Source organism: Apium graveolens, chromosome 8 (genome assembly GCF_009905375.1).
Source record: "Apium graveolens cultivar Ventura chromosome 8, ASM990537v1, whole genome shotgun sequence".
Taxonomy (NCBI): domain Eukaryota; kingdom Viridiplantae; phylum Streptophyta; class Magnoliopsida; order Apiales; family Apiaceae; genus Apium; species Apium graveolens.
In genome coordinates, this window is record NC_133654.1 from 255,563,760 (window position 1) to 255,591,471 (window position 27,712).

Genomic DNA, 27,712 nt, shown 5'->3' on the forward strand with positions numbered 1-27,712 from the left:
CAGTTTCTAGCTCTCAAAAAGCTCCTGTTGTTGGAAATTAGAGTTCAATAGTGACAAAAAACATCCCTGTCACTGAACCAAGTCAAACCGATAATACACAAAATGTGTTCAATGAGGATGGGTCTGTCACACTCAAACCACCCAAGGGTTTTTTAGTTAATAATAGAAAAATGTGGAGCACTTGTCTAATTGGTCACTTTATTGGAGGGATTTTTGATTTTAAGTTCGTTCGAGATCATGCTTTTAAAATTGGAAAACCAAGGGTTTAACAGGGGTCTTTTATAGTTCGAAGGGTTATTTTACATTCAAGTTTGCTACAATTCAAGAAAAAAAATGATGTTTTGTCTCTAAATTCTATTCAAGTTGGTGGTCAGACATTGTACTTGGCTCCTTGGATGGAGGCCAACAAATTCAAGAAAAATGTAATAGAAACGGTTACTTGTTGGGTTAAAATAGAGGACATCCCACACTCTTATTGGTCCTGTGAGGGCCTTACTTTCATAGCCAAAACAGTGGGCATTCCTCTTAAATTTGATGAGAATACAGCTCGTTTGAGCCTCTACGGTTTGCCTCTGTCCAAGTAATGCTATCTTATTCGAGCCCTAGACCGGATTTTATCTGGGTTCCTGTAGAAGATGAGTTGGGGAACTCTGAGTTGGTTAAGGTTTCTTTTGTGTATCCACAGTTGCCATACTCATGCAGTCACTGCAAGGCCTTTGGCCACTCTTTCTCTCATTGTGTGCATAATCCAAATGCAGTCAAGCGAGCACTAAGGGCCCATCCGGTTGGTGCTACTCAAGCTAAAGCAAAGGTCCCGAGACAAGAACCAAGACAGGGACAAAGACAAGAGCCACATGATAATGCAAAGGAAAAATAATAAATGCCTGAACAAGCAACAACTGAGATAGGTAATGATTTTAATCCTGTTGTGGTTGACGAGTTTATTGGATGTGATGTTGTTTTAGATGATGACCAAAATCTTGAGGATGTTATCAATGGAGATGACCTTGAGAATTTTGATGTTGGGCCTAGTTTTTGGCTGTTGATCAAGACACTTTGCTTGTTGATCCTGTTGAATAATTTGAGCATTCTGTGGCCCCTACACAAGCTCCCACCATTGCACAAGTTGTGTCTATTTCCCCTGCCCCTATTAATGAAGCCCAGTTGCATTTTGGTTCCTTGGAGCCAGTGGTGGAGCCTTGTGTGGTTTTTGATGCTGTTGAGCAACTAGCGTTGCCAAAGTCACCAATCAATAAAAAAAAGAGATGAGGTTGAAGTCAAGACTTGGCTCCTCCATTTCCTGTGCCTGTGTCTGTGCCTACTATCATAATTGCTCTTTCTGGCCTGGCACCACCAAAATCAAAGGCCATAGTTGATGAGGATGGGTTTACCCAAGTTACTTACAAAAAAAGCTCTCGAAAAAGTCCTGAGCAATCAAACAAAAGTCCAAGAAAGAGCCCAAAGCTGGCTAGGACAACAATCCTTCACCGTTTGTTATGAGATCCCTATCATGGAACGTGAGGGGCATCAACAAAGCCCCCCCATCAAAAAGAGTTGTAGCAGTGTATTTCTACCAATAATTTGGATCTAATGGGAATTTTTGAAACTAAGGTGAAGAGTGACAAGGCCTTGGCTATCTCCTAGAAAACCAACAGGGGTTGGAAGTGGTTGTTTAACTACGATCACCATTATAACGGAAGAATTTGGGTTGGTTGGAACCCTAGTGTTTGTAATGTTTCTTTACATTCAATGTCTAGTCAATATATTACTTGTAATGCCACTTTTCTAGAAAAAGATATCTCTATTTTGGTTTCGTTTGTGTACGCTCATAATGATGCTAGTGATCGAAACTCTCTTGGGGATTAATGCTTGTCTCTTATTAATATTTCTTTGCCTTGGTGCCATTTGGGCGACATTAATTGTGTGATTAGTCTGGATGAAATACAGGGAGGTTGTGAACACTGGATGCCTGATATGCAAGTCTTCAAGGACTGTCTTACTAACGCTGGGCTTGGTAATGTGCGTACTGTGGGGGCGTCTTATACTTGGACAAACAACCGTCTTGTTAATCTAGACATAAAGAGACTAGACAGAATGGTGGTAAATGCTTAGTGGTTCAATGAATTTTATGAAGGAAGTGCTCATGTCAAACCTCGAAGCATAATGGACCACAATCCCATATACTTTGAGGAGCCGATGCAGCTTGCTAAGTTCGGAAAACCCTTCTAATTTTTTAACTTCATGATATAGCTCCCTGGTTTTTATGATGTGATAAAGGAAGGTTGGAGCCTCATGGCTACGGGCTCCCCTATAGCTCAATTTGTTGCCAAGCTAAAGTACACTAAAGGTTTAATTCGAGATTTTAACATGGCCCATGGTAATGTTAGCAATAACGTGGCCACTTTGAGAGAGCAACTTGGTTCAGTTAAAACTGAATTTGCTAGCACGAATGATAGCTTGTTGCTAGTCATTGAGAAAGAATTGGCTTGTCGTTTGAATGATGCAATCTTGACTGAGGAGTCTTTATTTTTGCAAAAAGCTCCTGTCAAATGGATATGGTTAGGTGATGGAAACAACTCTTTTTTCCTCTAAAAATGCGAGGCTAATTGGAATCATAATAAAATTCTTTCTCTTATGAATGAGCATGGTGAAATGGTGCATGGTCAAATCGATTGTTCTAAGGTGGCTGTCAATTTCTTTTAAGGGCTGCTTGGATCTTCTCACAATGACTCTTTGGTGGACCTCTCTAATGTTGACTGTAATGTGCTAAGTGACGCTCAAGGTGATATGCTCAAGAGCCCAGTCACGGATGGTATTGTTTTTAATACTTTGAGAACCATGAAGAAGAACAAAGTCCCGGGTCTTGACGTGGAAAATGTTGAATTCTTTCTTGCAATTTGGGAGATCATAGGGCCAAGTTTTTGTGCAGCAGTCAAGTGTTTCTTTGCCTCAGGTATTATGCCCTATGCTGTGAATTCAACTTTCCTTTCGTTGATTCCCAAAACTTTAAAGAAGATTTTACCGTGCATTGTGGACAAAGCCCAATCTGCTTTTATCCCGGGCCGTTCTGATTTCTGATAATATCCTTCTAGCACAAGAGCTGTTTCGTGGTTATGATAGAGACACTGGAGCCCCAAAGTGTGCTCTTAAAATAGACTTTCATAAGGCCTTCGATTAGTTGAATTGGAATTTTATTTTGGCTGTTCTTCACAAAATAAGGGTTCCTCAAATTGTCATTGGCTGGATTTCTGCGTGCATTTGCTCCACTAGGTTCTCTGTTAAGCTTAATGGAGTGATTCATGGTTTTTTCAAAGGCACTATGGGCATCAGGCTGGGGGACCCTATATTCCCTACATCTTTACTCTTTGCATGAATGTGCTCTCGTGCTGACTCAATAAGACTCCCGAGGCCTATAAATTTCATTGGCGTTGTAAGGACTTTCACCTTACTCACTTGTTCTATGCAGATGATGTCTTGTTTTTTGCTAATGGATCTAGGTCTTTAGTGACTCACATAATGGATTACATCGCTTTTTTTTTTCTGGTTGGAGTGGGCTTCATCCTGGTATCCACAAGAGCACGAGTTTTATTCATGATTGTGATGATGAGTTTGTGTATTGGTTTGACACGTTGGCCATTCCCAGGGGCACCCTTCCAGTTCGGTTTCTTGGAGTCCCCCTCATATCCTCGCGAATGTTCATCAATGACTGTATGCCATTGGTAGATAAGATCACTTTTACGCTCAATTCTTGGGCGAATCTGCTGCTTTTATTTGAAGGAAGAGCTTTGCTTATTAAATCAGTTATTTGTGCTATGCAAGCGTTTTGGTCCAGCCACTTTTTATTGCCAACCAAGGTGCATGATCTAGTTCAATCTCTCTTAACTCGATTTCTTTGGAAGGGCAATATAAACCAAAAAGGGGGAGCCAAAATTTCTTGGTCTACGGTGTGTTTACCTAAAGAGGAAGGTGGGTTGGGCCTTATGAACATGATGGATTGGAACCGAGCCCTGATTCTTGGTCATTTGTTAAAGGTAATCACCAAGTCCAATTCTCTATGGGCTTCTTGGGTGAATGGCATGGTTCTTAAACATAAATATTTCTGGGCTATGCCAATCCTAACTGATTGTTCGTGGATTTGGAAGAATCTTTTAAGGCTTGGAGTTGTGGTTTTGCAATTCATTTCATACTTGATTGCCAACGGGGAGTCCATTTCTTTGTGGTTTGAGCCGTGGTGGGGGAACACTTGCCTTGCTAGCACAACCAACTCTCTAATCATTTCGCATTGTAACTCTCATCATGGTGCGAGAGTTAGTAGCATTTTAAGTAATGGAGCTTGGGTTCTTCCTTCTACTAATGCCAGGCACCGACACTTAGAGCCTTTGTTGGAAATGTGGCTTCAAATGTTCAGTTACCCGGGCCTTTGAAATTCTGGGCATGACATTATTCTTTGGGATGGTTCTGATGCAACCAAGGTAAAGACTAAGGATATTTGGCACTCTATTCGTAATAGAGGAGAAGTTGTCACTTGGCATAATGTAATTTGGCATAAGCTTTGCACTAACAGGTATGCGCATCACCAATGGGTTGCTTGTCATGGGCATTTAAATACTCTGGCTAGGCTTCATCAATTTGGCATTGCAGATTCTTAACAGTGCCTCCATTGCATTTGTGGTCGTGAGACTATTAGCCACCTTTTTCTGCATTGTCATTATAGTAGATGGGTTTTAGAGCATCTAATGGATCTCATTTCGATCTCGGTGAATGGTGACTCCTGGTTGGATTTTTTGCATGATTTGGTTGCTTTTCCTTATAAAATCAAGGGGATAGTGGCTCTTTGCCGTGCTTAGGTTTTTTGCTATCATATTTGGCATGAGAGGAACGCTCGTTTGCATGGCAAGGGTGTTTTTGGCCCTTCGAAGCTGCTTCAAGGAATCTGCAAGGATGTTTCTGCTAGGCTCCACTCCTCGCCTTGGTTTTCTAAAATTGTTTGTAATAGGCCTGACTTAGTTATAGTTTGTTTATAATTCTTGTAGTTTGTAGTAGTATGTAGTAGGTTGTTGCAGCTTTTGTTGTAGGCAGTGCTTTGCTTTCTATCTCCAATCTATATTAGATTGGTTATAGATAGTGCCTTCTCTATGGTTTGTCAAAGAGCTTAGGGTTGATCTCTTTTGTTTATATATACTTAATTTAGAAAAAAAAATGAATTTAATACAACATGAACATTTAAATTCTGCAAACAAAGCATATTTTGTATAATAGTGTATTTTGTAGTGTTCAACATGTAAAATGTATGCAATTTGAAAGATTTTTAACAAAATAGTAATATTTTAGATAATCATTTGAAAAATAATATATTTTATAAAATTCTAAACTACATGTTAGCTTCAAATCTTGTAACTCTCATGAAACAGTGACTCCATAAAACTTAATTTAATACATATTTATCTGATGAAATATACTCCTTCCGTCCCGGTGGATTTTTTATATTGGGCAACGAGAAATTAGCATGCATTTTAAGACTTTCATAAAACATGGTTTATTAAATAATTTTAAATATTTTTTTTCTTTTAAATGAAAATATAATATTTAAACTTTTATACATAAATAGAAAATTCTAAAAAATAATTGTACACTACTACAAATTTTAACTTAGAAAACACTTCTTAGATAGCGCATTTTCTGTGATGATATGCAAGTAACTTAATTATACATCAATTTCTTTTAAAACACTATGCAAGGCATTATGGAAAAGGCCAAATAAAAAGATAAAATAAATTAAAATATTAAAACAGCGTTCGGCTAAACAAGGGCTATGTGAGTTTAGACTTGAACGACGTTTTACCAAATGCTGTGCAAGTAAGCATACAAGCAGTGTTCTAAAAAACGGAAATCGGGATTGTTCGGTAGAGGGACCTTTCAGTGATTACTCGGATAATCGGTGATTAATCGGATTGATTAATCGGAAGCAATTTATTTAATAAATAATAATAAATAATTCTATTTAAATGTCACTAACTTTCCATATGATTTACAAAAACAAACGCACATATCATTAATTCAATATTGATATTTAAATGATAATATTTACAAAAAAAACCACCATCACTATACTAATTACTCACTAGTCGGTACTTGCTAGTTAGAAAATTACAAACTACTAGTTCAAACCTTAAGATTTAAAATATTACTAATAATATTAATTATCAAATGTTAAATATTAATTCTTATTTTCAAAAAACTTGTTTTTTTTTTCAAATTTTGACCGATTTTTGACACGATTTAACCGATTTTCCCGGAACTGCCGGACTTTTGACCGATTTAAAGCATCTCATCGACTAATCCTTCCTTTTCTACAAAACTGAATCGGGAAAATTCCATCATAGATCTAACTGCGATCTTTGTAAATACACGGAAATCTTCATCGGCACTTCAAGTATATTCTGCTTTCAGCACAATTGACAAGAAATTTATGGGTGTTCTCTGACCTTTATTAGAGATAACAGATCTTCTAGGAACAAATCGATTTGATTTCGGTATTTGCAGCATCAAACACTTCAGTTGAGCAAATCACCATATTATATATCATGTAGCACTCCAGTTTAAACTCGGTTTGTGAATCTTCGCATCTAAATTTCATATTTCAGTTAAATTGATTTGTTAATTTTAGGGTTTTTAATTTTGGGGTTTTCTTAATGTAATTATTGACTTGTCGGGTTCTATACTTGTTGGGTGGTTTATTACTTTAAATGTTTTTCAATACTTTATATATAATATCTCAATTTGTTTTGCTTAAATCTGTTTCTTAGATGTGTATGTGTTTCTATATAGAACTGAAGTTAGTTTATTAATGACTCTAGTGAGCTTGTTACGTCCTCGATTTTCTTCACACTGATTATCGTTCAATGTATAAAATGTTATGTGTATGTATAAATTACTGTATTTTGGTTTCTAAATTTGTGTGGAAATTTTTCTATTTACACGTCATGTCTTATAAAAGCAGCATTTACCAATATTAAGAAGTAGGCCTAATTCATATTATTTTTATTTTGTCTTTGTTTCAAATATCAAATGTAGCAATTGCTTGCCCTTAAGTTCTACATGCAACTATATAGATAAGGCTCTGTGCTTTTACTATTGCATAAGGCAATGTGATAAAGAGGGTAAACGAAATTCCTTTAAATTTTTAACTTTGTGGTATTATATTTTCAAGATTGTCTTTCTATCACACGTTGTTTACTAAAGCCAAATTAGGTTTCTTTTTTATCATATTATATGCAGAGTGTCATCAGGATATCATGGTCTTCACTGCAAGAAATGCCTTGACACATGGAGCATGTTAATGTGTTATTTTTATTTACAGGGTGATGAGAAATGATTACATAAGTCAGTGCCATTATTTTTTAGTTAATTATTGTTGAATTAGTTTTTCACCACATATAATTATTATTTTTCTCTATATGTGATTTCTTCTTCTTAGTTAAAAATATTATGGCCTTGTAAAGTAGCTTCACTTCTAAAACAAAATAGCCTAGAATCAATCAAGGTTAAAAATGTCTCTTTCTGGTGTGTTTTTCTTTTAGAGAGAGAGAGAGGTCAGGTGGAACAAGCAAGTCATTATATTGTTGATTAACCTATAGAGGATGTTGAGAACAAAAGTAGCTTAATGTATGAAATTGTTATGTATATGTGTGGATGACTCTTAGATTTCTCACCTCTTAGATTTCTCACCCTTTTACATACTCTCATTATTAGGCAACCTTTGGCCTTTCATTCTCCATGTAACTTAGATTTATAGCCCTATATATTGAGGGATTGTATGAGTTTGGATTACACATCAAACTGATAATGAAAGTCTCTCTTCTCCTTCTGTATACTCTAGTATTTTAGTTATTTTCATATCACGTTATTAGCACGATGGTGTTATAGTAGAAGTAGATTATGTCTTAATTATAGCTTTGGAGGAAGTTACCATATAAGGTGGCAGTAATCCAATGAGGCAGACACCAAAGATCTCAGTTTTTTTAAGGTACATGGACAACTCAAAGGGCTTTATTAATGTGCTCTTTATATGATTTTGTAGAGTTATTCCTGTCTATACATGCCTATGTAAAATTTCTTGTATGAATTTTCACATGTATAATTTATTTTGGTAATGATTTGTGTGATCTCTATTTAATTTATTTGTTCACGTAGATATATCGTGTTTATCTCTTACAAAATAAAATTTATGTATAATACTCTTTTTCGGATATTACTATTTGCGTTCTTTCTTTTATTTATAAATAATGATTTTGACATGTTCATCATTGTTAGTATTAGCATTTACAAGTACGTAATTATGTATTGTTAACGAGCTTACAAGTTCTTGATAATAATATGATTGATATTATTAAATATAATAGAAAGACCTTCAAACTCATTTTATTGAATTTTGTGTTTTGCTTTCTTTTATTTCATTACATGTGTAGTTGCTTGATAGCTAAACTATATAAATTGTATGCTATTTATACAAATTTGGTAGATTCCTCCTTATTTACCCGGTTGTGTATCATATTTGTTAAAAGTAATTAATTTTATAAATTATGTCCTTATGCTTGATAAATATTTTTTTTAGAGATCTTAACAAGTAAAATAGTGGGACTGCCTTTTAATCACAATAGGATTAGAAGATCGGTATTAAGAGCATTTTATAATTTTATAGGTTTTTCCTTAAAAGAAAGATAACAAAAAATATATTAAGAATAATAAATGTAGAAACTTGATTGGTTGGGTTTCTGTTGATTGTAATGAATAGCCTCACATGACGTTGAGTCACAATTATGCGACATAATCATATTTCTTCGCAATTTTTTTATATATAATTGTTTGATTGCTATTATGAAAATTTATATTGATGCATGTCAACTTATTTTGTATCATCAGACTTTATTATGCTTTAAAGATATAGTTTAAATCATATTTAGAATAATAATAATATGGGCTATAGAGTTTATAATTTAATAATTTGATATATGATTTAAACTTTTGTTTGCTTATCATTATCTTACATCTTTGCAATTCAAATTGTCGAATCTCACGAAACACGAGTTCAATGCCCTCGATATCACTGGCAATAATTATTTGACGTGGATCCTTGATGCTGAGATCCACCTTAATGCCATGGGTCTTGCAGACACCATAAAAGAGGGAAATACAAAATTTGAACAAGAAAAAGTGAAAGCTATAATTTTCCTCAGTCATCATCTCCAAAAGGGTTTAAAAACTGAATACTTAACTGTTAAGGATCCCTCAACCCTTTGGAAAGATCTAAAAGAAAGACCCCCAAGATAAACTAAATACCAGAAAATGGTGATACTTCCAAGGCTCACTACGATTGGCTACACTTGCAATGTTTAAGATCACTTCTCAACTCAAATTATGTGGTGAAAATGTCACAGATAAAGACATGTTGGAAAAGACCTATTCCTTTTACCACCCAAATAATATGCTCCTGCAACAACAATATCGTGAGCGGGGGTTCACAAAGTACTATGAACTAATTTCTGTCTCACTACTTGCTGAACAAAATAATGAACTATTAATGAAAAATCATCAAGCTCGTCCAACTGGTTTAACACCATTTCCTGAAGCGAATGTTGTGACTAGTGGTGATTATGGATGTGGGCGTGGATTTGGACTTGGTCGTGGACGTGCCCGTGGACGTGGTTTCGTACATGGTCGTGGTCAAAATCACCACAGTTTGCTCAAACTTTAAAAATAAATCTCACCACCAGAAGTGGAAAAATAATGAGCTAAAACCTAAGGGAAGTATGATAGGTCAAAGGGCTGAAAGTATTTGTGATCGTTACGGAATAAAGGGACATTGAAGTCGTACCTCTTGTACCTCTAAGCACCTTATTGATCTCTATCAAGCTTCTCTAAAAGGTGTTGAGACTAATTTTACTGAGCAAACTGATCCTTTGGGTCTTTCCCAACTTGAACCTCACCTTGGGCCAGAAAATCAAAGTGATCCACTCAACTCTACTCACATGGAAGTGTCTGATTTCTTTGATGATGGCAATATGGAGGTGGCCAAATTTGGTGTTGATGGTGCCAATTAATAATAAGGCCTTGTTTTAATTTATTAAGTGTTTATGTATTTATGGTGAACTATAAACGTTTATGTTTGGACTTTTACTATATGTTGCTCAATTGATGAAATATTTGAAATGTTTGATTTCTAATTTTTTCTTTATTTTGGTGAAGAATATGGCTAGCAATATCTTAATGATTTTATTAACAGCCTCCGTCTACCCGTTACTTTAGGGGTGGAAAACTGCACTAAAACTCTTCTGAATCCCCAGCTGCTCATAAAATTCTCGCATTTCCTTGCTATTGAACTGTTTCTTGTTGTCAGATATCAACTTGTAAGGGATGCCATAGTGACACACAATAGTCCTGTGCACAAATACTTTGAGTTTTTTTGCTGTAATAGTGGCTAGAGGCTCGGCCTTTGCCCACTTAGTGAAGTAATCTATCGTAACACCCGCATACTTGACTCCTCCCTTGGCCTTTGGGAGTTCTCCAATCAGATCAATTCCCCTCATAGCGAAGGGCCAAGGGCTCATGAGGGATGTGAGGGGAGCCACGGGACTGTTATAGTAATTGGCATATCGCTGACACTTATCATAGGCCCGGGAGAATTCAAAGGCATCTTTTTTCATCATTGGCCAGTAATAACCTTGACGGAGGATTTTCTGAGCTAGAGAACTACCCCCCGAGTGATTGCCACAAATTCCCTCGTCTACTGCCCTTAGTATATAATTGCATTCATCCCCCTCTATGCACTTGAGGAGGGGCACACTGAACCCTCTTCTATATATGACCCCATCATATATCACATAGCGGGCTTCTTTATATCTTATCCTCCTTGCCTCATTCTTTTCATCCGGGAGTGAACCTTCTTTTATGTAGGCTAAGATATGTGTCATCCATGTGGGGCCGAGGTTATTATTGAGGCTACCCACCTCGTGCTCAGGCACACTAGGCTGCCTCTGTATGTCAAGGAGCACGACCCCCAGCAGAGTGGCCTCGCGACGTGAGGCGAGCTTAGCTAGCTCGTTCGTGCCTTCATTCTGCCCGCACGGGATTAGTTCCAACCTCACCTCATTGAACCTCGCGATTATCCTTAGCGCACACTTCAGGTAAAGCTCCGTTCTCGGCCCCTTAGCTTGATACCCCCCCATTTACCTGATATACCACAATCATGGAGTCACTAACACATTCAAATTCTTCACCTTTATTTCCACAGCTAGCTTGAGACCGTTGATCAGGGCCTCATATTCAGCATCATTGTTGGTTGCATAAAAGGCCAGATGAGTCGCGCGTCTGATCTTGTGCGCCTCTGAACTGATTAACTCAATTCCAGCTCCTGCACCATCACCATTAGATGCTCCATCCATAAATAGGCTCCACCACGGGGCACTATTTTGGCTCTCCAGCCCGACTGCTTCTGTGCTAGGTATGACAACAAGGGCTCCCGGATTCACTTCTTGATGTGGAGGAAATTCTAATATAAAATCGGCCAGGGCTTGGCCTTTGATTGTGGTCCTTGGCTTATAATCCACCTCGAATTGGCCGAGCTCAACCGTCCACTTCAGCATTCGACCAGAAGACTCCGGTTGGTGCATTATTTGCTTGAGGGGGTAGGAGGTTCGCACTTCTATCCTGTGCGCCTGAAAATAGAGCCTAAGCTTTCGGGAGGCCAGGATCAGAGCATATGCTAATTTCTCGAGGCTCTTGTACCGAGTCTCCGCGTCAGCCAACCTTTTACTCATATAATATACCGGGAGCTGGATACCATCCTCCTCTCGAACCAATACCGCACTTACTACAAAGTTAGAGATGGACAAGTATAGGACCAAAGTCTCTCCTTCCTTTGGGTTGGACAACATTGGAGGGCTGCTGAGAAGCTTCTTTATATTCTGAAAGGCTTCTTCACACTTTTTTGTCCACTCAAAATTCCTCCTCGTTCCTTTAATTGCTATAAAGAACTCCTGGCATTTGTCGGAGGACTTTGAGACGAAGCGGTTTAAGGCAGCCACTCGCCCCGTTAAGCTTTGGATGTCCTTCACCCGTCAGGGGGATCTTATCTCGAGTAGGGCTTGTACCTTGGCGGGGTTGGCCTCAATGCCCCTATGATTGACAATAAATCCCAAAAATTTCCTTGACTCGACCTCGAACACACATTTCTATGGGTTGAGCTTCATCCTGTACTCCCTTAGGATCTGGAACATATTTGATAGGTGACGGACATGATACTTTGATTCCTTTGACTTTACAAGCATGTCATCTACATAGGTCTCCATGGTCTTCCCTAACTGATGTTTGAACATCTTATTCACCAGCCTTTGATAGGTTTCCCCCGCATTAAAGCGCCCGAAAGGCATCCCGATATAACAATAGAGGCCCCGATCAGTGATAAAAGAGGTGTGCTCCTGATCTGGCCCATACATTAGGATTTGGTTATATCCCCAATAAGCATCCATGAAGCTAAGTAGTGCGTGCCCAGCTGTAGAGTCAACCAGCTGGTCAATTCGGGTAGAGGAAAACTATCCTTCGGGCAAGCTTTGTTCAGGTCGGTGAAGTCCACACATGTCCTCCACTTGCTATTGGGCTTCTTGACAAGCACGGGGTTGGCCAGCCGCATGGGGCAGAAGGCTTCCCTTATAAGCCCTGCCTCCATTAGTCTATCTACTTCTTCTCTGAGGGTTTCTGCCCTTTCTCCACTAATCAACCGCCTCTTCTGTCTGACCCCCTTCTTTTTTGAGTCCAAGTTGAGCCGGTGGCACATGACATTCGGGTCAATCCCTATCATATCAGAGTGTGACCATGCAAAGACGTCCAAATTTCTCCTCAAGAATTGGGCCAGATCCTCCCTCAAGTCGGGGCTTAAATTAGAGCCTATTTTGAGTACCTTGGAAGGATCATTCATGGGGTAAGATATTCGTTCCCGCGGATATCTGAGCCTATTCTACCCGCACGGGATTAGTTCCAGCCTCACCTCGTTGAACCTCGCGATTATCCTCTGCGCAGACTTCAGGTAAATCTCCGTTCTCGGCCCCTTAGCTTGATACCCCCCATTTATCTGATATACCACAATCATGGAGTCACTAAACACATTCAAATTCTCCACCTTCGTTTCCACAGCTAGCTTGAGACCGTTGATCAGGGCCTCATATTCAGCATCATTATTGGTTGCATGAAAGGCCGGATGAGTCGCGCGTCTGATCTTGTGCGCCTCAAAACTGATTAACTCAATCCCAGCTCCTGCACCATCATCGTTAGAGGCTCCATCCACAAATAGGCTCCACCATGGGGCACTATTTTGGCTCTCCAGCCCGACTTCTTCTGTGCTAGGTATGACAACAAGGTCTCCCAGCTCCATTTCTTGATGTGGAGGAAATTCTAACATAAAATTGGCCAGGGCTTGGCCTTTGATTATGGTCCTTCGCTTAAAATCCACCTCGAATTAGCTGAGCTCAACCGTCCACTTCAGCATTCGACTAGAAGACTCCGGTTTGTGCATTACTTGCCTGAGGGGGTAGGAGGTTCGCACTTCTATCCTGTGCGCCTAAAAATAGGGCCTGAGCTTTCGGCAGGCCAGGATCAGAGCATATGCTAATTTCTCGAGGCTCGTGTACCGAATCTCCGCATCAGCCAGCCTTTTACTCACATAATATACCGGGAGCTGGATACCATCCTCCCCTCGAACCAATACCGCACTTACTGCAAAGTCAAAGATGACCAAGTACAGGACCAAAATCTCCCCTTCCTTTGGGTTGGACAGCATTGGAGGGCTGCTGAGAAGCTTCTTTGTGTTCTGAAAGGCTTCTTCACACTTTTTTGTCCGCTCAAAATTCCTCCTCGTTCCTTTAATTGCCTTGAAGAACTCCTGGCATTTATCGGAGGACTTTGAGATGAAGCGGTTTAAGGCAGCCACTCGCCCCGTTAAGCTTTGGACGTCCTTCACCCGTTGGGGGGATCTCATCTCGAGTAGGGCTCGTATCTTGGCGGGGTTGACCTCAATGCCCTAATGATGGACAGTAAATCCAAAAAATTTCCCTGACTCGACCTCGAACACATATTTCTATGGGTTGAGCTTCATCCTGTACTCCCTTATGATCTGGAACATATCTGATAGGTGATGAACATGATCCTTTGCTTCCTTTGAATTTACAAACATGCCATCTATATAGGCCTCCATGGTCTTCCCTAACTGATGTTTGAACATCTTATTCACCAGCCTTTGATAGGTTGCCCCTGCATTAAGGAGCCTGAAAGGCATTCCAATATAATAATAGAGGCCCCGATCAGTGATAAAGGAGGTGTGCTCCTGATATGGCCCATACATTGGGATTTGGTTATATCCCGAATAAGCATCCATGAAGTTAAGTAGTGCGTGCCCAGCTGTAGAGTCAACCAGCTGGTCGATTCAGGGTAGAGGAAAACTATCCTTCGAGTAAGATTTGTTCATGTCGGTGAAGTCCACACATGTCCTCTACTTGCCATTGGGCTTATTGACAAGCACTGGGTTGGCCAACCACATGGGGTAGAAGGCTTCCCTTACAAGCCCTGCTTCCATTAATCTATCTACTTCTTCTCTGAGGGCTTCTTCCCTCTCTCCACTAATCGGCCGCCTCTTCTGTCTGACCCCCTTCTTTTTTGGGTCCAAGTTGAGCCAGTGGCACATGACATTTGGGTCAATCCCTATCATATCAGAGTGTGACCATGCAAAGACGTCCAAATTTCTCCTCCAGAATTGGGCCATATCCTCCCTCAAGTTAGGGCTTAAATTAGAGCCTATTCTGAGTACCTTGGAAGGATCATTTAGGTCTACCAGGATTGGAATCGTATCATTTGTGGCTCCAGCCCTCTCAACCATCGGGGGCATTCTCGGGTCTAAGTCTGCTCGAGCCTCACTAGATTCCCCCACTTCTATGATCGCCAAATCTTCTGTGTCCTCGAGCTCGGGCTGATGAACTCGGGATGGATTTACCTAGCTTTCAGAGGTCATAGTGACCGTGCGAGTGATTCCGTTGGGCAGATCCATAGTTGTGGTTGTTTCTTCGCACACCCACTTCCTTTTCCTGAGTCTTGCAGCGATTTGTTCTGGGCTCTCTTCTTCATCACTTGCCTCTTCTACAATCCCTTCTTGTATCAGCATGATGTGCTGAGAGGCTTCCATCAGAAAGGCCCCTGGGCGTGGTTCCACCTGAATCCCCATGTGTTCGAAATAGTTCTCGGGTAACTCCTTGATTGAAATCAGGTTACAAGTCTCATATCCCTCAGGACATACTCTCTTTCTGCCCTCCGCCTCTTCCATGGGGACATCGTCTTCACCCGGTTGGACCATCTCCTTTGATGCATTTTCTGACTCAGCCGCCCTGAGTGCCTGGTTGTAGCAGACCCTCGATTCATATTGATAGCTCTTCAAGAAGCCTACCCCCATGGGGTTTGGGAATTTTACCGTCATGTGATGGATCGAGGTCACCATCCTCATTGCCCTCATAAGGGGTCTAACCCTTATAACATTATAGGCACAAGGCTGATCTACAACCGTGAACATAGCGATCTGGGTGGCCACATAGGGCTCTTCTCCTATGGTCACCGGGAGCAGAATTGTCCCTTTCACTCCGATTGAGTTCCCTGTGAACCCGTATAGGTGTCCACCTGTCGAGGTTAATACTCTATATAACAATCCCAGCTTCTTGTAGGCATCATAAGTCAAAATGTTAGCCGAGCTCCCAGTATCCACCATTACTCGGTGAACATTCACCGTCCCAATTTTCATTTTAATAACCAGGGCATCTGTATGAGGGTAATGCACCCATTTGGCATGGTTCTCCCTAAACACGATGTCATCAGCCTCCCTTTCAAAGAGCTCCGGGGGCCCTTGGCTCAGATGGTTGACATTGGTGAGGGGCTTGTCCTTTGCATTCAGGCAAACCTGTCCATCACCTTCCGGCTGTCTCTACCAAGGTGAGACCGGCCTAGAATAATATGAATGCTTCTGGCTCGAGGTACCCTCTCTTTATCCTCTGGGGGTGGAGGAGAGACGGTATGATAATCAGTTCTGTGCCTTCGAACCTCCTTAAAAACCCATTCTGTAATCTTCCCTTTGCCTTATCAATGTCTCGATTTCATCCTTCAATTATCTGCAATCAGTTGTATCGTGCCCCGTGGCCTCATGGTATGCGCAATACTTCGAAGTGTCCCTCTTGTTATAGTCTGTGAGAGGGGCTGTCTTCCAGAATACCCCCTTCCCAACATAGGTATCATATATGTGGTCGATAGAGGATACTAGAGGGGTGTACATCTGCCATTTGCTTGTATAAGGTCTCCCCGAATCTTTGTTTATCTCTTTACCTCGGGCAGACTTTTTGGGGCTTGAAACATCGATACGTCTTTCTCATCTCGTCAGGGCCCGAAGACCGGTCTCTCTTATCTCGATAGTTTTCACAGATCTTCAGCTCTCTCATCGACTTTTCTACCCTCTTAAAGGGTTCAGCTTGCTCATAGAACTCGGCCAAGGTTCTTGGCTCACTCGCCTGGAGGCTCTTCCAGAATTTTGACCCCTCTTTCAACCCTGCAATCAAGAAATTCTTGATGGTCTCCTCACTGGCTGCCCTCACCTTGGGAACTTCGGCGTTGAACGGACGAAAGTATTCTGCCAGGGGCTCCCCCTCCCTTTGCTTGATGCTGGCTAATGTGGCCACATGAGGTGAGTAGTGGAAGGTGGACTGAAATTGTCTGACGAACAGGTCCTCCAATTTCCGCCATGTCCTTATGCTATCTCCGGCACCTGATAGACTTCCATCTCAGTGTTAAATTGTATAAGGTATTCCGACGGGTCGGCTTCACCATTTAATAGAAGGTCGGGGTTATGCCTAAATACTCGAGGCATGGGGGATGATCGGATGGCAGCCGTGAACGGAGAAGGGGCAGCCGAGCTTGGGGGTCCCCTCTTCTCTCGCTCCATCTCATCTAAGATCCTCCTCAAGTCTCTTACTATAACAACTTCTCCTTCTCTATCACCACCCGTGTTACTCGAATGGTGTGATCCTTGAGGTCACTCGCGGCGTCCTCCTCCACCATCTCGCACTTGTAACTCCTCTTCATGATTGTCTCTGCGTCTACGTCGCACCTCTCTCCGGGGCAAGGTGCGCTGACATTTTTCGGGAGGGGTCTCCGCACGCTCTCTTTTTGAGCCTCTCTGATCCATGGGCTCTTTTTTTTCTCTCTCTTTCTTGCAATTCTCTAACTTGAGCCTGAGGTCGTGCTCGCTTAGCTTTTTACCCACACGGTCTAGCACGCTAGTCGACCTTGCCTCGGATGAAGCTGGCTTCTGCCCTGATCTCTTAGAGATCTGGCTGTCCCGCTCATCATGACCTTGGGGTATATCTTCCTCTTCATTCGATGCCTCTTTCTTCTGCTTGGTCTCAGTTACCGCGTCATCAAAATCGTGGATCAGCCTCTTTTGAGGACCTTTGCCCTTCTAGCTACGCTGAGAGACCTTGAGGCGGCGGGCCTTATGCTTGGCGTTCTGGACCGAGCTTCTCTCTACCCTTGACATCCGGGCATTGATCTGATTCATCTGATCGGCTAGCCCTTCGAGATACATCATGACCGCCTGCCCATCCACGATTGTGATTGGTGGAGGTGGCGCCTGATTCTCTGGGGGCGTGTGCTCGACCTCATTCTGGTCCTTCTTCTTGCCCCCGCTTCCTGGTGTCGCCGCTTGTTTGCCTTCTTTGGTCATCTCTTCTCCCTAAGATGAAATACCCTCTCATTCTTGCACCAATTGTTATAGGGAGAATATCGTATAATAGTGTTGTGGAGGTTGATAGGCGGAACAAGGATCAAAGACGGTATTTGAGGGCGGAGGAAGGTTATGTATGGTGGCGGCTGAGCTTGTATGTTGACTCCTTAAGAAAGAATAGGGTTTGTTATTCTCTATCTAGTGTCGACTCATGTCTCATACAAGTGCCTACGTACCCTATTTACAGGGATCAAGCCTCACGTAGTTCTTGGGGAACAAGTCACGTAGGCTAGGGTTAGGGTTCTCAAACCCATGCATCCCAAGCCCATGATAAAGTCAGGCCTTCAGCAAATCAGTCACGTAAATCTCGACCGGCTCCACACGCTTCCTACAATCTTGCGGCATCTCCGCATTTCTTCCCGTAATTGTAGGAATAACCCGTGTCGGCCCCAAAATTTACGAGCAACTCAGTCATCTATGAGTCACTTTCCATGTTGCACAAAGTCCTTCGATGCGGGCCGGCCTGGTCACCTCGGCCCGCACCACCTTTCTTTTCGAGTAGTACAATATTACCTCTGTTTTCATAAGATGTGGGCTCATGGGTCTAGCCCGCGTATGGGCACCTGAGCCCAGCCCGCGTGTGGGAAACCGAGCCCAGCTCGAGTATTGTCACCTGAGTCCATCTCGCGTAAAGTCACCTGAGCCCACCTCGTGTGTGGACACCTAAGCCCACCTCGCGTGTGGACACCAGATGGCAAGTGTGAGCCTTCCTTACAAGTGTGAGCCCAGCTCGTATGTCATGAGCCCAGCTCGCATATCACCAGCCCAACCCGCATGTGTTGGCCCAAGTCACATTAATTCATGATTCTAGCCCACACATGAGAGTCCAACTATTCAATGCACCCATGGGGACCTGTTTAGGGCCCATGACCAAAAGCGGGCATAACAGTGCGGAATAAAAGTCTTGATGAAATCAAAACACAAAGTAATCAAATACAAGTATTTAAAAACTTTCTGGTGGATTGAACTTTTCCATCAGAGATATATATTACTTTGAGAACTCTGTGTTGCAATGTTTGTACACAGCTGTTTACAAGTTCAACTTACAAAGAACAGAGAAATTCTTACAGATGTAGCTTTATCTATTTCTCTGGTAATTGCTTACTAACTTGGATTATTTTCAACTTGCTACACTTGATTATATTTCACTAAGTTACATAATAAAGAGATAAAATAAATAAGACAAAATATTTCTAGTCTAATCTCATGCTGCTTCATTTCTCAATCCAACATCTTTGAATATCTTCAGTTTAGCATGGAAATGGAAATGCTTCTTTGTTCTCTAAAACCTGAATTAGGCTGCCACCTTCCATTTGCATACAACCAACGTATGAGACTGTCAAGTCACTATCAACTGCTCTTTTGAATTTGTTCATCCGTTGAACATCTGTTGAGGATCTGGTTAAACATCCATTGAGACTGTAGATGATCATCCGTTGAAGCTTTGTGAATCATCCGTTGAGACTATTTTCTTGGTAGTTGACTCTATTTCATTTAAACAAGATTACAAGGCATCTAATATTTAGATTTAACCAACCTATCTTGCATATCAATCTAGTAGTCAACATGACTAAAACATTCGGTAACATCTAGATTACTAAAGCATTATTATATGCAGGAATGTGCTACTAATATTATTGTTACATAAGCTACTCTTTCAATAGATGTTGAATTGATCATCCGTTGAAAGCTACAATGTCTCTGAATTAAATCTACTAAGTATTTTGTTCAACATATCAAGTGCACAACATATTTCTAACAGCCTTCACTTGCAGAAATACAGAATATGACAACATATCAAGTATAGCCCATAAGATGGTATTTTCCATAGCTCACAACAGGCACTTGAATGTGGGCTTATTGATCCTGGAGGAACTTAGCACCAGGCTCACAATGCCCCTAGCTACAAGAGGTAAGGAATTTTTTTTCCTAGGTTTATAATGTCCACTTTAAATCATAAATTTAAGGATATTTATTTACTTAATGGTATAAATAGAACACTACTAGGAAATTGTAAGCAAGTGTCCAAAGTTCAACTTGGCTCACTTACTACAAAGAACAGGGTGCATGTAGGTCTCAAAATGACTCCATTCATAATTGATAAATTTAGGACCTATCCTTACCCTATGCCTGACATGAGGTCTAGTGCTATAACATCTAGTACAGTGATGGCTCCTGTGTAACGACTGGGAACTTTACGTTTATATTATATCATGATTATAATAAAATATGTGAATTAATGTCTCATTTATGTGTGATTATCTGATAAACCCTAACTGTTACGTGATACGTGTATTCCATGTCATTTCTGTATTTTTAAGGTATTTTTCAGATATTTTATTATGCATTTATAGATTTTATTTCAAACGTTTTATGACCCAAACGATGATTTTAAAGCCAGTATTTCAAATAAAATAATGGGCCTTATTTTTCATCAAATGGCTTTTACAATCGCCTTGTTCTGAACATCTAGATAATTTATAAATTTTCTCGTTTTGCGAAAAATGATTTTTCCGGGCCCCATTGGGTGTCAAAAACCCCACAAAAATCACATTTTTATGTTTATAAAATTATAGGACTTTCATTTATATTATTTCTTTGCATTTTTGCATTATTCACAATTTTTGGAAATTTTTGGCATATATATTGCATATATAAAATATTTATAAATTAAATTTTAATACTCAAAAATTATAAAAATTAGGGCCCAATATTTTTATTTAATGTATAATTAGCCCCTTAATTTTAATTAGGAGTATTATTTTTACTACTATAAATAGCCTAATTTTTATTTAATTAATTATAATTAATCATTAAAATCTGCAAAATTACCAAAAATTCTCTGAAATCGGGTCGGGAAGAACAGGTTCGGGTCGAAGAATCAGGTCGTGATTTCTCACTGATTACAGCATCAAATCGTGTGATTCAAGTACTCAAATCGAAGGTTTTGATCCGTTCTTCCTGTTTCTTGCATCAATTTCACTTTTTATTGCATCGTTTTTGATTTTTGATTTCTAGGGTTTATGTTCGAATTAGGGCTTTTTGATTCTGGGGTTATTGTGATGTTTTGATGATTGATATAGCTTTGTTAGATGATTTACAGTCGATTCATGGTGTTTAATTGAACAAACGATGCTTGGATAAAGATTCACGATTTCTAGGGTTTAGGTCGAATTTCCAAAACACAACTCGATGATTTCTGTGAATATTTGGTTCTTGTAATGTTAGGGCTTTGATTGTATATGTTCTTAGCTTCATTTTGCACTATATAACGTTTGATGTTATGTACAAATGAGTGATTTGGATTTTTGGCCGGAGTTCTTGATGATTTTGATCGGAGAATGATATCCAGGGATGTTTCTGGTCGATTTTGGCCTGAAACAGATTGGGGAAATAGTTTGGGATGTTTTGGGATCAAAAACGGAACCAAACGGTGTCCGTTTGGCCAGGAATTTGACTCGCCGGAGTCCGGTGAAGTCGCCGGATTCTGGGTTTAAACCCAGATTCCGGTGGTGTTCTTCACAGACCCGGAATCCAACCCGGTTGACCTGTTTCCAGAACCCGGTTTTGATCCACCTTGTCAGATGTCTGTTTTCTGACATATGTTTCTGGAAATTATTTTTACTTTTTATTTTTATTAATTTTAAAAATCAGTTTTATTTATTTTGTAAATTGATTAATTAATTATTTAATTAATTAATTTATATTATAAATAATTCTGAATTATTTTCTAAAAATCAGATTGAATTATTTTCTTAATGATTTGTTATTTATTTATTACTTATTAATTATTTAAAAGTGATTAATTATTTTGATAATTAATCAAATAATTTTCAATAAATCATAATAAATTCATTTTAATTTCAAAAATTATAGAAAAATTATTCTTAATTCTGATTTTCTTAAATAATGATTTAAAAATTATTTTTGGGTTTTAAAAATTAGTAATAATTATTTATAATGATTAATAAATGGAATTATCAGTATTTAATTAATAATAATTCAACCGTTAGTCCGTTTTGCGTGAAACGAAAGCCTGTTAACTCAAAAAAATGAATCCTTTTCATTAGAAATGATATCAAAGCTTAATTTTTTTTAGAAGTTAGTTGATTTTGTGACTTGTTTGATTATCAGTCAAGTTACGTGCTGAGACGAGTCTGAAAAATTTCGGAAAAATGGGAAACGAGTCAGATAACGATCAGTTGAGCGATCAGCGAGTCGATTTTTGTTTTAAAAATTATTTTAACCATAAAAATGATTATGTGCTTATGTGCTTATGTGTATTACATGGTTAATCGAGTCTTACTTGCTTATATGTAATACATGAGTCAGTCATAAGCGCATGGGTAGATGTTAGGATCAGTTTGAAGTCGATTCAAGATGCAAATGAAGTACGACGTGACTTAACCAGTCTGTTTTGCCAACAGAAGCTAAGCCAGCCAGGCCAGTTGAGTCAGTAATAATCCAAGGTGATAGACATAAGTGATTCAATTGCAGTAAGTCGCGCAAAAGGCAAGTTTTTCCTCTATTCTACTTTCGAAATAGTGATATTGATTCAAATATTTATCATATTTACATTCTCTTGATTATTGTTCTTGATCACTAATATACAATCCCTATTCCTTTGTTCATATTTCATTTCAATTCTTGATTTCTCCATTTCTTTTGATTCTTGATTCATATTCTGTTGGTAACACATGGAGATTGATATATTCTAGTGTTTGGAATATATCAAAGCATACCGATTGTCCCGGTTGCTAAGTGATGGACTGGATAATGATATTTTGGGATTGAGTGTGTCTTAATCCTGAGGACCGGGGTGACTGGTGCCTCGACGTGGGCCGTAGTGCCTGGGTACCCGACTGGATCTATATACTGAGATATGGATCTGCATTATATTCTGACTGATCAGCAGAATATAGATGCGAACTTGTGTCCAGTTTAGTTTATTTGTACTCGCCAGTAATGGCCTTCTTTCTATTCTCGTGAGGTTATATCTTGGCAGGTATACCTGGGATGGCAGATTCATTTAAAATGCTTTAACACTGTTTATATGTTTGTGGACTTGTTGAGCAACTTTTGGCTCACCCCTTTTGTTGTTATTCACCTTATTATTTTCAGTTAAGAAGGAATATGAAACCAATCAGGACTCGAGTGGTAAAGAAGCGAGTCAAGCCTCGGGATCCTCTTATACCCAAGGTGTTGATCCCAATCCAGGAAGAAAGCTTTGAGTTGCCTGAGTAGGTGGAGTGTTGATAGATAGTAGGTGTGTGTGTGTTTGAATAAAAGTTGAACTTAGCTTAAAATGAATTAGACAATGGTTTGTAATAAAGAGAGTTTATGAGACTTTGAATGTTGGTTTGTAATAAAAGTAGTTAGTGGTTCTTGTTTTCATACTTCAACCTAAAAAGATCCTGATTAGTGTTAAAGGGGTTTAATTTCATTTCTTTATTAATTGTTAATCAAATTGTACAGGTTTGGTGATTAGCTAGTAACCCCCAGAGTTATACCCCGGGTCTGGAGGGCGTTACAGGTTTGGCATCAGAGCTGTAGGTTTGGTCCCTGAAAACAAGAACATTAGGATTAAGATAGGATAAGGAGATCACATAAGATAGGGATAGTCAAATTAGGATGAATAGTGTTAGGATTTAGGTCAGATTAGAATAGGGAAATAATCTTAGGATTGTTAATGACCTTTTCTTTTCTTTGGTATATTATCAGATGGCATCTTCTGGTTATTCTGCATCTTCCGAGAGGACAGTCACTGGGCCAGTAGCACCAGCCATACCTCCAGTATTTGAGCATATGTTTCCTCCTCTACCACCTCCACCACCATTGCCACAGGAGCCGGTACCACCAGTACAGGGGATAGTGCATGACCCCATAGAGATGTTTGATCCATTTGAGTTCTTCAAGCCGATGGTTCCTTTACCTATTGAGCATCAGTTTATACTAGGTATTGAGCAGGAGTTACCACCACCACCATTGTTACCTCCTATACCAGTGCATGCCCCAGAGCCGGACATAGTTCAGATGATTCCAGTAGAGGGGATGGGAGAGCATGATGTGGATCTACAGTTAGGTTTACCCCAGCAGGGTGCAGGTATTTCGAGGGTTCCTTCTCAGGAGTCAGTAGGTCAGGTTGCTCAGCCGCATATGGTACCATACCATGAGTATAGAGTTATGAGGGATGATGTGGAGTATTGGCGAGCACAGTGTCGGGAGATTATGCATCTGTTTGATCAGAGGGACAGAGGACCGTTAGCGGCCCTACAGCCGGATTATTATATGAGACAGCGATTACAGTCAGTATTGATGAGTGCTACTTGGGATCTGGATGATTTGACTCATGATGGACCTCCTTCTTTTGCAGAGTTCTACAGGGTTTTTCGCTTGACACAGACTTTGGTCCAGGCACTTAAAGAGGAGCTTAGGCGTATTCCGCCTGGGTTCTGAGAGGGTTTGAGACGGTGACTCTAGAGTGCATGTGTATATAGAGGCAACATAGTATAACCTAGTGAGTAGTGTGTATGTGTGTAACAGTAGTTTAACTTGTAGTAGTAGTTTAACTTGTAGCGATAGTGTGACTTGTAGCCGTAGTGATGACCAGTAGCCCGAGACTTTTTGTATCAAGCATTTACACCTAAAGCTGGTGTCACATATATATAAGATGAACTTTTTCAAATTTTTTTATTTAAATTTCAGTCTTTACAGTTTTATAGCATTTACTTTCACTTTACAGTTTTTCATATTATAATTCCTGTTGAAAAAAAAAATAAAAAAATAAAACAATTATTTTATTTAACTGTTTACATTTCCAGTCTATACACTCAGCAACTGTTTTCTTTAAATAAACCATGTTATGAATACATGATAAATTGTTTTCCATACATATTGTCGATTGTTTATTAAGCTGTTAAATAAATATCACCTGTTTTATTATCAGAAGAAGATGGCACCAAAAAGAAAGACTAGGGCTGAGACCTCTAACAACAATTCTGAAAATCAGACTAATGAGACCATGAACCAAATGTTCCATCTGATGCAACAACAGATGGTAATGATGTAGCAGCAGATGCAGCATCAGCAACAGCAGATACAAAAACAAATGTTACAACAGCCACCTCGTCCTGAGCTTCAATTACCACCAGTATTACCTGTTGTTACTTTTAAGCACTTTCAGTCAGTTAAACCTCCAGAGTTTGAAGGGACTACTGATCCTATTAAAGCTACCACCTGGTTAAAAGAAGTAGAGAAAGCGTTCGCACTAGTGAAGGTAGGTGAGGATCAGAAGACCGATTTTGCTAGTTACTTGTTGAAAGGAGAGGCGAATTATTGGTGGGAATCTAAAAAGGCCTTAGAGGGTGAAGAAGTTATTGCATGGGATAGGTTTAAAGAGTTGTTTTTAGAAAAGCATTTTCCTCGCTATGTGAAGAATCAAATGCAGATTAAGTTTCTAGAACTGAAGCAGGGAAATATGTCCGTGGCAGAATATGAAGCCAAATTTACTGAGTTGGCTAGGTTTGTTCCAGAACAGGTTGACACTGAAGAAAAACTAGTTCAAAGGTTTCAAGAAGGATTACGACCATGGATTCGTGGCCAAGTTACAGTTTTCGAATTAACGACGTATACCGCCGTAGTTCAGAAAGCTTTGATTATAGAAGGGGAAAGTGAAAGATCTCAGCAAGACAAGGGACAGGGAAGTTTCCAAGATCGCTCCAGCAGAAAGACGGGATTCCAAGCCCGGGCAATTTTGAATTTTAAAAGGATAGGACAAGGTTCACAGAAGGCAGGTAATCGTTTCCAAACCTCCAGTCAACAGGGAATGGTCAGAGTTCCAGTGCCGTACTGCAAGACATGTAATTGAAAGCATACTAGTGTATGTATCAAAAGGGATGTAACGTGTTATCGGTGTAAGCAAAAAGGTCATTATTCTAACGAATGTCCAACAGGTAGAACAACAGAGATGACTTGTTTCCAGTGTGGAAAGAAAGGGCATATCGCCAGAAATTGCAAAGGATCAGCTATGGCAGCCAGTGTTCCGAGAATGTTAGCATTACCTCCGCCGCCGCCTAATCAACCCAAAGCAAGAACTTTTAACATGACCATGAAAGAAGCGGTGCAGAGTCCGAGTGTTATTGCAGGTACACTTTTGGTGAATTCTGTAATTTCAAAAGTATTAATTGATTCTGGAGCTACTCGTTCATTTGTTTCTGAAGAATTTCTTGATAAGTTACATTGTGAAATCGAATGGTTGAGTGAAACGTTAATTATAAAATTAGCGAATGATGACCAAGTTCCGGTAGATCGAGTATGTCCTGCGTGTGATATAGAAATAGCCGGACATCATTTTTCGGTAGATTTAATTCCTTTTAAGCTAGGAGAATTTGATATTATCTTGGGAATGGATTGGTTAGCATGTCATAACGCTCAGATAGATTGCGCGAATAAGAGAGTCAAATTGCGAACTGCGAAGAATGCAATAGTAATATTCAAAGGCGAAAAACAGCAGAAGAAATTTCTTACTGTGATGCAGACTAAACGATTGCTTTGACAAGGATGTGAGGCGTACATAGCTTACGTGTTAGATACCGAAAGAGGAAGTCCTAGAATAGAAGACATTCCAATTGTATGCGAATTTCCAGACGTCTTTCCAGACGAGCTTTCAGGGTTACCACCAGATCGAGAAATTGAGTTCACAATTGATCTAGCACCAGGTACAGAACCAGTTTCGAAAGCTCCATATCGGATGGCTCCAGTCGAAATGAAGGAATTGTCAACGCAACTGCAAGATCTTCTAGACCGAGGCATCATAAAACCTAGTGTATCCCCATGGGGTGCACCGGTGTTATTTGTGAAGAAGAAGGACGGCAGCATGTGATTATGCATTGACTATAGGGAATTGAATAAACTCACTATCAAGAATAAGTATCCCTTACCGAGAATTGACGATTTGTTCGATCAGCTAAAAGGAGCAGCATGGTTTTCAAAGATAGATTTGCGATCAGGCTATCATCAATTGAAGATTAAAGCTGAAGATATTCCAATGACTGCGTTTCGTACAAGATATGGGCATTACGAGTTTTTGGTAATGGCATTCGGTTTGACAAACGTGCCAGCAGCATTCATGGATTTGATGAACAGAGTATTCAAGAAATATTTAGATAAATTCGTGATTGTATTCATTGATGACATCTTGATTTACTCCAAGTCAGAAGAAGAGCATGCAGAACACTTGAGAATAGCTTTGGAAATTCTGAGGAAAGAGCAACTATACGCAAAATTTTCGAAATGTGAATTCTGGTTAAGAGAAGTACAATTTCTAGGGCATATTATCAGTAAAGAAGGCATCCAAGTCGATCTAGCGAAGATTGAAGCTGTGTTAAATTGGGAAAGACCAAGGACACCGACAGAAGTTCGAAGTTTCTTGGGATTGGCAGGATATTATCGAAGGTTTGTCAAAGATTTTACGAAAATAGCAACGCCGCTGACCAAGTTAACCCGAAAAAGTGAAAAGTTTGAATGGAGTGATAAGTGTGAAGAAAGTTTTCAAGAGCTGAAAAATCGGTTAGTAACCACACCTGTACTTGTATTGCCAGACGAGCTAGGAAATTTCGTCATTTTCAGCGACGCTTCGTATCGCGGGTTAGGATGTGTACTGATGTAGCACGGTAACGTCATCGCATATGCTTCGAGATAACTTAAACCTCATGAACAAAAATATCCTACTCATGATCTGGAATTGGCAGCGATCGTATTTGCGTTGAAGCTTTGGAGACATTATCTCTACGGTGAAAAATGTGAAATTTACACAAATCATAAAAGTCTAAAGTATATCTTTACGCAAAAGGA

General features: G+C 39.8%; 3 protein-coding genes across 3 annotated transcripts; all 3 read right to left on the reverse strand.

The window, feature by feature from the left end:
- Positions 1-11,243: 11,243 nt before the first annotated feature.
- On the reverse strand, positions 11,244-11,816 carry LOC141680679 (uncharacterized). Its single transcript, XM_074486841.1, has one exon. It carries the CDS (start codon positions 11,814-11,816, stop codon positions 11,244-11,246), a length of 573 nt encoding a protein of 190 aa, XP_074342942.1.
- A 677-nt stretch (positions 11,817-12,493) lies between these two features.
- Positions 12,494-12,973, reverse strand: LOC141680681 (uncharacterized). Its single transcript, XM_074486842.1, has one exon. It carries the CDS (start codon positions 12,971-12,973, stop codon positions 12,494-12,496), a length of 480 nt encoding a protein of 159 aa, XP_074342943.1.
- A 39-nt stretch (positions 12,974-13,012) lies between these two features.
- Positions 13,013-13,426, reverse strand: LOC141680682 (uncharacterized). Its single transcript, XM_074486843.1, has one exon. The coding sequence runs from the start codon at positions 13,424-13,426 to the stop codon at positions 13,013-13,015; it is 414 nt and encodes a 137-aa protein (XP_074342944.1).
- Positions 13,427-27,712: the final 14,286 nt, after the last annotated feature.